This window comes from Protopterus annectens, chromosome 2.part2 (assembly GCF_019279795.1).
Source record: "Protopterus annectens isolate FY-2018-M chromosome 2.part2, PAN1.0, whole genome shotgun sequence".
NCBI classification, from domain to species: domain Eukaryota; kingdom Metazoa; phylum Chordata; order Ceratodontiformes; family Protopteridae; genus Protopterus; species Protopterus annectens.
The window spans coordinates 189,776,424-189,790,110 of record NC_056730.1 but is presented as its reverse complement, the minus strand read 5'-3'; the positions used below and the strand labels follow the sequence as shown (position 1 = coordinate 189,790,110).

At 37.9% G+C, this 13,687-nt stretch overlaps 1 protein-coding gene across 1 annotated transcript in view; it reads right to left on the bottom strand.

Moving 5' to 3' along the window:
- The window catches only part of LOC122795930 (trifunctional nucleotide phosphoesterase protein YfkN-like), a 590,353-nt gene extending 577,338 nt beyond the window's left edge, over nucleotides 1-13,015 (bottom strand). The window contains exon 1 of the mRNA XM_044064413.1: nucleotides 12,921-13,015. Within this exon, the coding sequence (XP_043920348.1) occupies nucleotides 12,921-13,015 (95 nt within the window). The remainder of the gene's footprint in view (nucleotides 1-12,920) is intronic.
- Nucleotides 13,016-13,687: the final 672 nt, after the last annotated feature.

Below are 13,687 nucleotides of genomic sequence, written 5' to 3'. Positions count from 1 at the left end.
AACTTCATCAGATAAAATTATACAACTCCCTACTGAAAATATTTAAAACTTGTGTTACATGTCATATGATACAAAACAATCTATAACAGATAGTATATATTCCTATCCCCGCCCTTAGCAACCCATAACTACACAAATACCATCTAAGCTTAAAGCTACAAGGTTAAGACAAGGTTAAGACAGCCGTAGTAATTGAATAAAGACAGTATGCAATAAATTAGCAAACAAATAAGTATAAACTTTTAGGGTCAGGGATAACCTAAAACATAAAATCTAACTGTAAACTATACACAATAAGAACAAGCAATTAAAATACAACAATAAGTATTAACATTAGAACTACGTTACTTCAACAAGCTTTTAAGTTTCAATAAACATGAAATTGAGCAAGGATCATTAGATATGCAAATACATTAAATATGTTTGTGTGTGTGTGTGTGTGTGTGTGTGTGTGTGTGTGTGTGTGTGTGTGTGTGTGTGTGTGAATAACAGCTTTATTGAAACACTGACAATACATTATTTTAGTGACATATTTTCAACACACTAAACAAGATTACCCAAAACATACATGAAAATGCAGCAGAGTTCATTCAAACGTCTGCATGCAGAGTCTGATCTTATGGCTGAACACAGCAGATTACTGTAACAGTGTAAGTCTGTAGTAATGTTTCACAGTTATTTCCAGTGTTGACAAATACTGTAACTTCTGTAACTATTGTCTGCACCTGGATTAACTAATGCCTAAGATCCAGAATCTTTCATCTGCCAAAGATGGAATGGTCTTCCTTACAGCATATTGAACTGCAGATGGCACCATTTTCCAGATGTCTAAACACATACCACAAGTCCAAATCAAATGCAGATAGGTAGCCTCCCACTCCCCACACCTCCAGCATTGCCTGCCCCAGGACCTCTAAGCTTCACTTGACTAAAGTAATCCACCAGAAACACAAAAAATGTGTAAAGTATAGCAGATGCAAAGAGGACCAATGATAGCTCATGGTTAAAATTGAGTTCCACATAATTTCTTCTAATGGTATATTCAGGACCGTTGACCACCTGGGTCTACTGCTCTCAGATTCCCTGTGGCTATAGTCATCTAGATTTCAGTAAACAATGGAGACAGTATGTCAGGGATTAGTTTGGGTTAGCTATCCATCTCTGTGACCTAGGTCAGTGGGGTAATTCCATTCATGTCTATCTCCCTGTACTTAATACTTATTTGTAAATATTGCCACCAATTCAGATTACCATTTTGACAATGTCCTCTAATAAAGACCACTGTTAAAGAAACTCTCCCCCAGGTAAAGCAAGATCTCGCCAGTAAAAAATATCCCCTTGAATACAATATCACCATAATAATGGTTGTCTCTCAACACATAACTTGTGATTGATCTAGATATGGACCCAACAATTTGACATCACCCCGTTAACCCAACCTTCACAAGATGATTCCTTAGTTTCCTCTTGTATCCTCCTGGATCCCAAAACTTTACTCTTTTTTGTTGGGGGATAATGAAATGAGATATAATTCATCCATGACCCATAAGGGTTGGGATTTAGTGCAAACTGAAACCCAATGTACCAGATCAGAATTCAAAGCAAACCTATTTAGATCTAGCAATCCAATCCCCCAATATTTCTTTTTGGCCATAAACATTTTGCTTGCAAGCCTAGACTTATTCCAGAAGTGTGCTACACTTGCCTTCTGTAATTTCTGTGTCACAGGATATTGAACTAGCCCCGATTTGCAGTGGGAGAGAAACAAAAATGTTGTTGCAATAAACATCTTAATGGTAGCATTACTGGCTAAAACAAAATAATCCTCTCTTTACAGTCCTTGTTGATGGTGTTTAAATTGCCTATGAATTTGCCAGGAAACTGGCTATTAATCTGAATGCCTAGGTACACGTGTAAGGTGGCCTATTTAATTCCACAAGTCCTTACAATATTTGCAATGCTAGGCGATCTGGATTTAATGGCAATGGAGCTGTTTTATTCCACTTTACTTCTATCTTGAAATTGCATCACATTTATGAAACACTTCTAGCAGCTGCATTAGGTGCTGTTGTGTATTCATCATCCACAGTGTAAAGTCATCTGCAAACCATATATCTGTGTTTTATTAGTTTCTTGAATCTCGATGCCCTGGTGGACACAAGTTTTGTCTTATAAACAGACTTAGGTCTTCCACTGCAAAGAACGGACAGTCCTGTCTTGTACCTTAGTAAATTTCAAAATGTATGGAATTGGTAGCATTTGTTACTACTTTACCAACAGATGAATGTAAATAACTCTGTACCATGACAAAAAAATAGTCAAGAAAACCAAACTTTTGTAGCTTGTAGCTAATCCCAGTGAAGGGAATATAAGTCCTTGTTAAAGTCTATAAAGAGAGTGCATCTGATGGCTTTGGTTTATCTGCTGAATGTTGTAAAATGGTCTAAGTATCCCTAGGATCCATTGTCTACCCACCATGAACCTTTGTTGGGTGCTGTTGATTCCTGCAGCTGTAATTGTATCCATGTGAGCCACAAGGACTTTGGCTAAGATATCTGCTTGCACTGGGTTACAGAAATCAGCCTATAGTTGTATGACGTTAGTGGGTCCTTCCCCTCTTTTGGGAGTGTATTAATAGTTGCTGTCCTAACTTGATAAAGTAGTAACTGATTTCTCTTAGTCTTTATACAATGAGAGGAAAACAGCAGAAGATGATTCTAAGTTTAGCACTTTGAAGGCTTCCACTGGTATTCCCCCTGGCGTTGGGGATATCCCCAACCTAAGTGTTAACACCACAGAAATCACACAAAAACTAATATTCCGCCAAGAAGAAACAGTACAGGAGTACTAAGTGTTCTGATTGCTTGATTTATTTTTCCTAACTGGTATATCCTTGGTTAATATTCATTGTTGTTGTTTTTGTTGTGTCAATGTGGGCCAGACAATCACGCTACTGAAGTAATCCCACAACTGTTTCAAGATACCTGCTGGTTCTCTGTATAGATTTTGATAGAATATTTGTATAGCTAGATTAATTTTCTGGCCACAATGGACCAGCTGCCCATTTGGATGTCTTATACTCAGTATATATGTTCTTGTTTTCTTTAACCTATGGGTTAGTAACTTAGGGCAGTGGATTTGTTTCACCCAATGGAATAACCTCAGACTTTTCTACTTGTTTGTAGGACAATTACAAGGCTTTCTCCTCCTTTTTTTGATATGGCTCATTTTGCATAACAGCAATAATTTGCTACAGCCTACTGTCATGTATTGTCAGCAATTAAAGGTACTTTGTTGTTCTGTACTATCTGTCTGTCTTGGATCTCCTTCTTATTTGTTGTTTTAAAAAATGTTTAAATTTTAAATGCATTAGTTTGAAACACTCTCACTGAGTAAATAAAGTTATTTTACTACTCTGGTCTTTTTGCCAGTATTGTCACACCTATTTTTTTAGTCTGCATTCATGTTACTGGGTTGTCCAGGAGGAACAGGTCAACCCTTACCTGCTCTGAGACTCAGACCCAAAAAAATAATTGGTAATGTTGAAACAGACTAAGCAATGATCTGGAATAATATCCTGTCCGATCTCAGCCATATTAATTCTGTCCAGTAATGAGTTACTAATAAGCCAGTAATCAATTCTACTCGCTGTCCCAGTATGGGGGGATAAGTAGATGAATTCCTTCTTGTTGAGATATAATGCTTACCACACGTATGTTAGCTGAAATGTCATTAGCCATACTTTGATATACTTATAATGTTTACTGAGTATAGGTTTCCCTATAGGCATTTTATCTTAATCATCATCTGCTGCTACAATGAAATCCTTTCAAGTATTATTGGAGTTTGAAAATTACTTATTTTGTTAATGCAGCTTCAGATTCAGTAAACACAGCAACGTTCTCTTGATTCAGCCCATAAAAATCAGCTATAATCACTGAACTAGACAATATAGAAGGTACGGTAATTACCCTTCTCCCTTTTATACCCAATGCTAATGTCGATTTTTGCCATCTTAAGTTTAATGCACAAAGATGGCTTCTCCCTTGGCTGCCTTACTATATTATGATGCCACATACCACTCCTTCTATTCTTTCAATTTTTAAGGTAGTTTGGCTCATTTTAGTTTTTCTTCCCGCAAACAAGTGAAGTGAATCTCCTGCTGCGTTGACACTCACGTTGCTAAAGTGGTTAGAAAGACCTTCTACATTGCCCACCTGATCATGAAGGGATTCACATCCAGATCTAGTGAGGTCATTGTTCCCCTGTACTCTTCACTTATCAGACCAATGATCGAGTACAATGCCCCATTCGGGATGTATCTCACCCGACATCTGCAGCAATTGGAGAGACCCCAAAAGTTCCTCACCAAAAGGATAAAGGGACTCCAAAATCTGTCATATGCTGCCAGATTGAAGAAACTCCAGCTCTATTCAGTTGCATATCGTCTGCTCAGAGGTGACATGTGCCTGACATACAAGGCCATGTCCAACCCGGAATTAATGGACATGATCCACCTCAAAAAATCCAAATCCACCAAAACCACTAGAGCAAGCAACTTAAACCTTAGCACAGATATAAATAGGACGTGCTGGAGGGATAGATTTATCACTCAGAGACTCCCTATGCTGTGGAATAAAATCCCGGTCCATGTGAGGCAGAGCACCTCGCTGGCTCTGTTCAAGAGAAATCTTGACCTGTGGATGGGAGATCATAGGTTTATCCCGGGAATCATCTCTGTGTCACTGCTGGACAGAGGCACAACAAACTAATGGGCACAGTATTTTTTCATATAAGGGGTGGCGTAAGCCACAAAAATTTGGGCTAGGCTTATAAATGCCTTAGGGCAGATAGCCTAGTATAAACCTATGAACCTATGAACCTATAATGTACCAGTATTGGGTGACACTTGTTCCATCTCCTAATGTACCAGTATTGGCTGACACTTGTTCCACCTCCTAATGTACCAGTATTGGCTGACACTTGTTCCACCTCCTAATGTACCAGTATTGGCTGACACTTGCTCCACCTCCTAATGTACCCGTATTGGCTGACACTTATTCCACCTCCTAATGTACCAGTATTGGCTGACACTTGTTCCACCTCCTAATGTACCAGTATTGGCTGACACTTGCTCCACCTCCTAATGTACCAGTATTGGCTGACACTTGCTCCACCTCCTATTTTACCACCAGCTACTTTTCCTACTTCACTTTTAGTTGTCCCACCTCTCTTCCTTCTTTCTATCCTCTTTTACTTACATCTTTCCATTCAACTTTTAGGCTTAATTATCTCTGTCTCTGCACTCTTCTTTTCAAAAGCTTTATTTTTTATAACTGTCAGTATATATTTGCTCTATGCCTTATCTGTATGAACTATTATTCCACTGTTTTTAATTTAATTATTGTACTATACACTGCCACTGTTAAAGTTATAGAATGTATCCATAAGTCACTAAAATACTATCTCCTCTGTTACCAAACATCCTACCTTGTAAACAAAATGTGATACATAATGTATATGTACCGGAGCATTACTCCCGAGGCCTCCTACTGAAAATGGGTATCTATGACCCAGGTGGGCCTTCCTAGTAAACAAAATCAATCAATAAATAAATAAGCAAACATGTGGTGCGTTGGCTTTCAAAGCTGGTAAATACTTTACATTCCTATGATTTCTTTATTTTATTTTCCTGTAACTGACAGTGCATGGAACAGATAAAGCTCCACACTCTGCATGTTTATGATTGGTTCTCCAATCACAACCATCTTTTATGTGTTCTCTACAGAGATGCCAAAATTAATTGCTTAGCATATGTGTCTCAGACACATAATAACATGATAATGATCTGAGACTCAATTACAATCCTTTATGTTATGTACTCCTGGTTGCACGTGTTTTGAAGATTTCATCTCCCTTTACCTCTCTTTGCTGACGTACATTTATAATGCCTATTCCTGTCTATCACTAACCTTCCTGAATGCATGACACTGCATATCTTCGTCCCTTTTATCACTTTTACCATTTGAGTTAGTCTGTATTAGTTTTCAGATATAGGTTTAAGCCCAACAGTGATCCTCTTGTGATCTTCTTGTCTTTTCTTTAAATTTCCCACATTTCATCTACTTTTATTTACTGATCAGTACAGGGGGAACTCTGATTCTATTCTTGTTCCCCCTATTGCCATTTGATCCATGAAAGGAGCATCTAGTAGTTTCTTAGTGTGTAGAACTTCTGTTCTTTCCCTCATTTTACTGCATCCCTGACTTGATACCCACTTATCTGGTGGTACTAATTATCAGAGCTAATACTGTGCTCGATCTGTATGTTTCTCCTTCACTGGTAAATGTTTTCAGCACAGGAGTTTTGTTGTTGTGTAAGCGCAAGGAAATGCCTTGCTGAAGCCCTATGAAATGACTAGCAGTGGAGGTAGCTTGTCTGCAACTCACCTCTTATGTTTAGGTGCACCTTAATACATACCTCTGTACCTCCAAGCATTACAAATCAGAGCACTAACCTAAAAGTTACAGCAGAGGGTCAGAGAGAGAAGCACTTTTTTATTTTTTGCAAGAGAAGGTCTTTATTTATTAATCCATTTATAATTAGTGATAAAAAAATCTTTGTATAGGATTAGTGTATTTATTTAACATGGTATAAACTCATAAACAGGTGTAAATCTAAAAGGAGCAAGAGGAAATCGAACGGCCAAAATCCTACTGCTATGCCTTAATCGTAGCAGTTAACAGGTATGCCTTAAAGACAGAGCCTAATCAACGATATTAATATAAAACAGTTTGTAGCTCAATTAAGCAACTTAAAAACAAATGTAACTCAGCAAGTAAAACAAATAGATTATTTAGTTGTGCAACTGAATGCATCATGACTAAGCTACTTTTCAGAAACAGCTCATGGAATTCTTGACTTAAAATCCAGCAGTGACGCATTTTGCATCTCCACATGAACAGTGCTATCAGCTTGAAAGCATGACTCCCATTTCTACTGCTGTTCCTAACTCAGGCTGTTAGTTTCTTATTTTGGTTATAGCCTTTCCACTAAGCCTTGGTCTGCGTGCATTTGTGAGTGTCTATGTACATATATATATATATATGTGTGTATCTATATATATATATATATATATGTATATGCTTACTATCAAATTTGCAAAAGGCAAAATAAATGCCGATTACAGCAACAAATCACAACAATGAATAGCAACATCAATAGTACGGCACAATGTCGAATCAGCTGATTGAAGTCAGCAGATTCGATATTGTCTCCGAAAACATCACGTGATGTTCATATAGGAGCTCATGTAAATGAAACATCTATACCTCACATCATGTTTTTGCATGGGGGTAAGACCCCCTGCACCACCACACCCCCTGCTAACTATATATTCTAACTCTGAAATCGCACTACAGTGAGGAAAGGAATGAGTTTCCACATGGCACTGTTCCATAATCCCCATACAATACTTTGAGTTCACATCAGTGAATGCACACTGCATTTGCTGATATAAACTTTCGAACATGGAGATGTACAGCAGGATGGAAATTTGAACTTCCCACTTTCGAATTTTCCATCTGTGGACCAGCTCCGTTTGCAAATTTGATAGTAAACACACACACACACACACACACACACATATATATATATATATATATATATATATATATATATATATATATATATGTGTGTGTGTGTGTGTGTGCACATATATATATATATATATATATATATATATATATATATACATATATATTTATATATATATATATATATATATATATATACACATATGCATACCTAGGATTCATTGCCAGGCAATGCTGCCTCATAATTTTGGTAAGCGCATTTGTGTTTAAGTAAGAATACAAGCTGTAACAGTAAATCTTCAAATAGAGGTTGCCGTAAAAGTACATCATAATATATGAGTGTACTTGACTTACATGCAATTTTTCTCAGACAGAATTTATATTGACAGTTACTCTGTCTCTGTTATGAACCACCATTGAATGGGGTCTATATCACGGAATTGAACTTCCAAAATGTCGAACACCATAAGTTCAAATTTGGAAGATCGAATTCAGATAACATCGACACTTCAAAAAAGCAAATTTTTTTCCCAGGGAAAAAATTTGCTCTTCCGAAAAACACACACATAACACAATCACACCAAACACCTTCAAAACCTACACTAAACCTAACATACACCACTATCTATGCGCTATCCTTAACCCAGCCCTAACCCTAAAGTCCGTCACTACCACACATGTACCTGACTCGCGCCCTAACCTTAAAGTCCGTCAGTACCGCACACTTACCTGACCCGCGCCCTAACCCTAAAGTCTGTCACTTCCCGTTCATATACTTACCTTGACCTGGTCTGAAAATCCCGAAGCCGCAGAAACGGCCAACTGAATTCTTTCCCTGGGTTTCCGCGGCTTCGACATTCTCAACTTTTGAACTACCAAGTTCGGCCTTCCGGTATTCAGTATTCACAACATTCGATTTCGTGATATAGACCCCACTGAATGAATCCTTGATTCATATGAGACACTCACATATACACAACAGTGAAAGATGCTTTCTTAATTTTTAAGGCCTTCTTCTGACCTTCATAGAGACTTGTTAATGCAGCAACCCACTGATCCTTACATAACAAGATACTACTGTTATAACTATAGAATATGAAGGCACCTGGGTCCAGTAAAACAACACAATAAGCTTAAAAACTCATAAAGTACTAAACTGGTGTAAATGGTTGCACAATTTGCACACATTGCCACTTCTTTTATCTTTTTAAAATATTTCCCTTCAATAGTGAAAAAAATGTTCAACAATATGAATTCCACAGCAGTCATAATAAAATTCAACATTGTCTCACTTAAACTTGTTAAATTTCATATAGCCTCTTAAAATAATTCCAACGCATCTTGATGGGGAATGGATATAAACAAGTCTATTGCTGAAAAACAACGATTCTCACTGTACTAATTACCAAGGTTAATTTAGTACTTTATGCTTGGGAATCCAAATATGTATTTGGTTCAAAATATTCTAAACACTGGCTAGCTTATTTTTGTTTAACGTTTTAATAAATGTTGATCTGTTCTACTCAGAGAGACATTTGTTTGGAGTTTTAAGTTTTCAGTTCCATGAGTATTAAGCTTATTGTGTTGTTTTACTGGACCCAGGTGCCTTCATTTACTTTTTATCTGGTCATGATTTTGGGTCACCTATAAAATGCTTGGTTTTGTAGTAGTTCAAGTGGTGTGAGAATTTTTTTTGGACCAAATACAACACGGCTTACAATGGAACTCGACTATCTTAAACTAAAATTAAAACTTTTCGGAGATCTTGTGGCTGGAGCGAGTTACTGGAGGATGTTATTTACACCTGGGGTATAATGCTGCTCTGGAGGCAGTTGTGGACAATGAATTTGCAGCTTCTAGCTCCCAAATCAGAAGAGGGGACCATACACAACTTATTGCAATGCTGCCCCAGCAGGTTACCAACATGGAAAAGAAGCATGAAGAACTACAAGCCCCACAATGCTTTGAGGCATTCAGAAGGAAGAATTGGCTTGATGCGAATGAGAGAATGATTAACCAAGGTAATTTCTCGGAAGGAATTCAAACCTACAAAGAGGTTGGGTCACAGCTTAACAATCATGAAATGAACACACAAATTTGGGACATTAATAGTTTTAGTTTTTTGAGACTGGATTCAAGAGGAGATTTCTTTTTCAGAACAAGAGAACATTAATCAGACTCGGCAGTCACGCAAGGCATCCCAGAAAACTGATGACTGAACTAGAAGCCACATTTTTAAGGTACGCAATTTGCAATGTGATAATTTGTACCTTAATGAAAGTATAAAAAAAAAACGTGTTCCCAAAGGCTTATGGGTTTATAAATTCCCCAATGGACTTAAAGTGTGTGAAGCTGAGACTGATGAACTGTTAAAAATGTTTGATAGGTTTGGATATGAACTGATGCTGTTTATTATTAAAAAGAATAATGTTCACATAAACAAGTTGTGATGCCCCTGCACTGGCCCAGTAATCAAGGAGCCTCAGTCCTCACCACTAGCGCCAGTGAGGGATGTGCACATTGGCAGGATGACAAGTACGCACACAGTAAAGTACAATTTCCCTAAAGAGCACACAGAGATCACAGTCAGTCTGGGGCTGGTTTCCCCCTCTTCCTCCAGATCCCCAATAAGACACCCCACTGGCACAGTTATAGGGTTAAGATCTCAGTCGAATGGTCAAGCCAAAAGCTCCAGCACCCGGTCTGTCCAATCAGTGCTTCGTGTCCCTGCCAAAGTAGCTGACACACACAAACACACCCACTTTGAGATTTGATTTGTATACAAACACACAGACACTCCTGGGGAAGGTTGGCACAGGTTTACTAGCTATGCCACCTTCTTCCCAGATTATAAGGTAGTAATCACTGCCACCAACCACCCTTATCAGCTACTATAAAGGCCCTTACCAAAGAGTGGCCAATCTTACTGTGTAATGTTACTATTATCCAAATGGTAAGTGTCACCATGACTTTAAGGCTATTGGAGTGGCCTATAGTGTCACCAAATACATATGCAAGTACCCTAAGAGCTTAAATATCTCTAAACAAACCAGCTACAATTAAAAGGTTTAAATTATATTTAATAAAAAATAATAAAAGAACAAGACAATACTCAATAATGCAACACAGTGACAGCAGAGTTCAGAATCACAGGAAATATTTTAAAACAAAATTGCAGGACAGTCTCACATAAATACAGGAAACATCTAGACTAATCTTACTATATCCCTATCTATCTCTAAGACAGATTACTGTAATCTAGTAATTACTATTAGTAAGGCAAATACAGATGATAAGTGATGATGAGAGAATGTTTCTAGGTCCAAAGACAAATACACAATGCACAGTCTCTGAGGGGGTTTCCAAATTAATATAAAAACATTACTGCTGGGTCAGCTGGATGGCATCACTCTTTGTCACCTCTGCTTTCAGTTCCCAGGCTAGCAGAAACTTAAAATTTAGCACCTCTGTTTCAAAATACTTATCTCTCAGAAGTCTGCCTAGAACTAGATGTTGTAAAACAGTTAAACACTTTTACATTTGAAACATGTAATTATTTCTGTTTCCAGACAATAGAAAAACCTTATAGCGGTAGACATCCTGTCTTCTTGCTGTATTAACTCACTTTATAACTCATCATAAAATTATTCACTTATTTTCTCAGAGTTTGCAAGTTAACTCTGCATGTTCCAACTTCTACTATGAAAACACACATTTGCACAGGCATATAGTTTACACACATTTCTGCTCTTTTCCAGCAGGGTACACTGTGGCTACATTCTTGAAGCTCAGTACATAACAAATAGTTCAACACACACTTCTGCACCAGTAGCTTAATATCCACATAACGTACAGTTTTCATACATTTGTAAGACAAGCATACAAATCATATTAATATTCACAAATGACATATGATTATTTACAAAATTCCAGATAGCTGGGCTGGCAGCCTCACACTTTTATATAAACCATATTAATATTTTCAAGTGACAAATAATTATTTACAAAATTCCAGCTAGCTGGGGTGGGAGCATTTTGGTTTGTCAAACAAGTTATTGGAAAAACTGGATAAATTGAACAGCAATATTTTGGATGATTTGTTATTTGAATCCAATATTCAGAAATACAATAATAGTTTTAATAGAGTTGAACACAATGTTAAATACAATTTAGAATGGAAGCGTAAAAAATGAAGAGAGATGAAAATGATTACCTCAAAAATTAAGCATACTCTTTACCAAATTCATATTTTACTAATAGATTGGATATTATGGAAGAGGCAGCTAGTAACAGAAAATGAAGGAGGGTAGGCAGTGAACAAGTGGTTTCCCTTACAGACTATCTACAGTCTTATGAAATGGATAATAAGAATGGAAGCAGAGTATGAAGCCCAATACCCACCCCTTAGGAGATCTGAAAGAAAAGAGAATAGAAATAGGCAAAATGTTTTTTTTTACCCAAAGCCCACACTCCAAAATGAGCAAATGGCAGAGGCAAAGGGAGGACTTGGAGGAACAATGTCAGGAACAACAATTATGGGATGAGTTAAACCAAGAAGCATCAACAACTTATGATGGTAAATTAATTAGCTATCAAGCCTTTAATATTTTCAATTATATTCAGTTGAAGATTGATGAAACATATTTTTCCCTTTTTAAAAAAAGGTTTTAAATTTGTATCTTCTTTTAAGGTGGGGGTTGTAGATATTATAACAGAATGTAGACTTTTCACTAGAAAACTGAACCTTCAGTTAATGTTTAAAGAACAATCAGAGTTTTGTTTGTATTTAGCCAAGTGTTTACTTACCATAGTCAACAGCCAACATTCGAGGTTCTATGGTTTACTGACTGTGGTCTTGACATTGTGAAAGTTGTTCTTCTGGGAGTCAGGGTTTAGAAGTAGAGCCAGTAATATGCACATCTAATCATCTTTTTCCAAGAAAGGAAGAACTGACTGTAAGACCATCCGGAATTTTGTTTGCTGAACTGCCTTGTTGAATTGGCTGAGATCCAAAATGGATCTCCAGTTCCCTGATTTTTTGGGCACTAAAAAGAATCTTGAGTAAGACCCAGATCCTCTCTGGTCTGGTAGGACTTCTTGGATAACTGTTTTTTGAGCAGTTTTTGAATTTCTATGACTGCTGCTTCCCTGTGACTGGGTGGAATGTCCAGGATTCTTTTTTCTGTCTTTGGAGTTGAGAAAAGGGGGATGGTATAGCCTCTGGAAATGATGCTCTGCACCGAATTGTCTGATGTAATCTGTAGCCAGGCAGATTGGTGCAGGGACAGTCATCCCCTGACTGCCTCCAGAGGAAGGTAATCATACCTCCGTTCAGGAGCTCTGATAGGAGGTACCAGAGAAAGAATCTCTGGACCCATGGTTTTGCAGGCCACTTTTGCCTCTAGAATGGTGTATTCCATTATTACCTCCCCCTTTGCCCTGGGGGAAGTCCTTGCCACGTGAGTCCTGGAAAGGGCCTTGGGACTTTTTGAACCATAGCCTCCCAATTCTCTGGTTCCTAAGCAAGGGCTATTGAGGAGTAGAGAAGTAGGCCCATAGCCCAAACAAAAATGTTCTGTCAAATGGAGTGTTGACGAATGAAGATTTAAATGGCTCCATGAAGTCATATAAGTGTATCCAGGCATGTCTATTAATGGCTACACCTGAACCCACTGCTCTTGTCCCTTTGGCTGCATGGGCAATTAGCCTCATGGACGAGGTAGAGATTGATTCAAGGGTGGTGAACTGAGAGATAACCTTGTCTTGTACCCCTTTGGTTACTGCTCCTGAGACAATATCTGACAGCTCTTTAATAAGATCTCTCTGCAACCTGCTAAAGTGCACCATGCAGTTCAAAGACCTGAGAGTGAAAGTCAATGAAGTGTAAACACACTTCCTAAACCTATCCATAGTCCTAGACTCCTTGTTAGGAGATGGATAGTACGACTTTCCTCTGCAAGTTCCTTTTTAGTGGCTGCCACTATCACTATGGCATCTACAGGGACACCCTTTGCCCAATGTTGCTCATCCATAGGGGCAGATAGGATCTGGTCAGGCCTCTTGGGGACTGGATTGATGGAGTCAGGAATCTT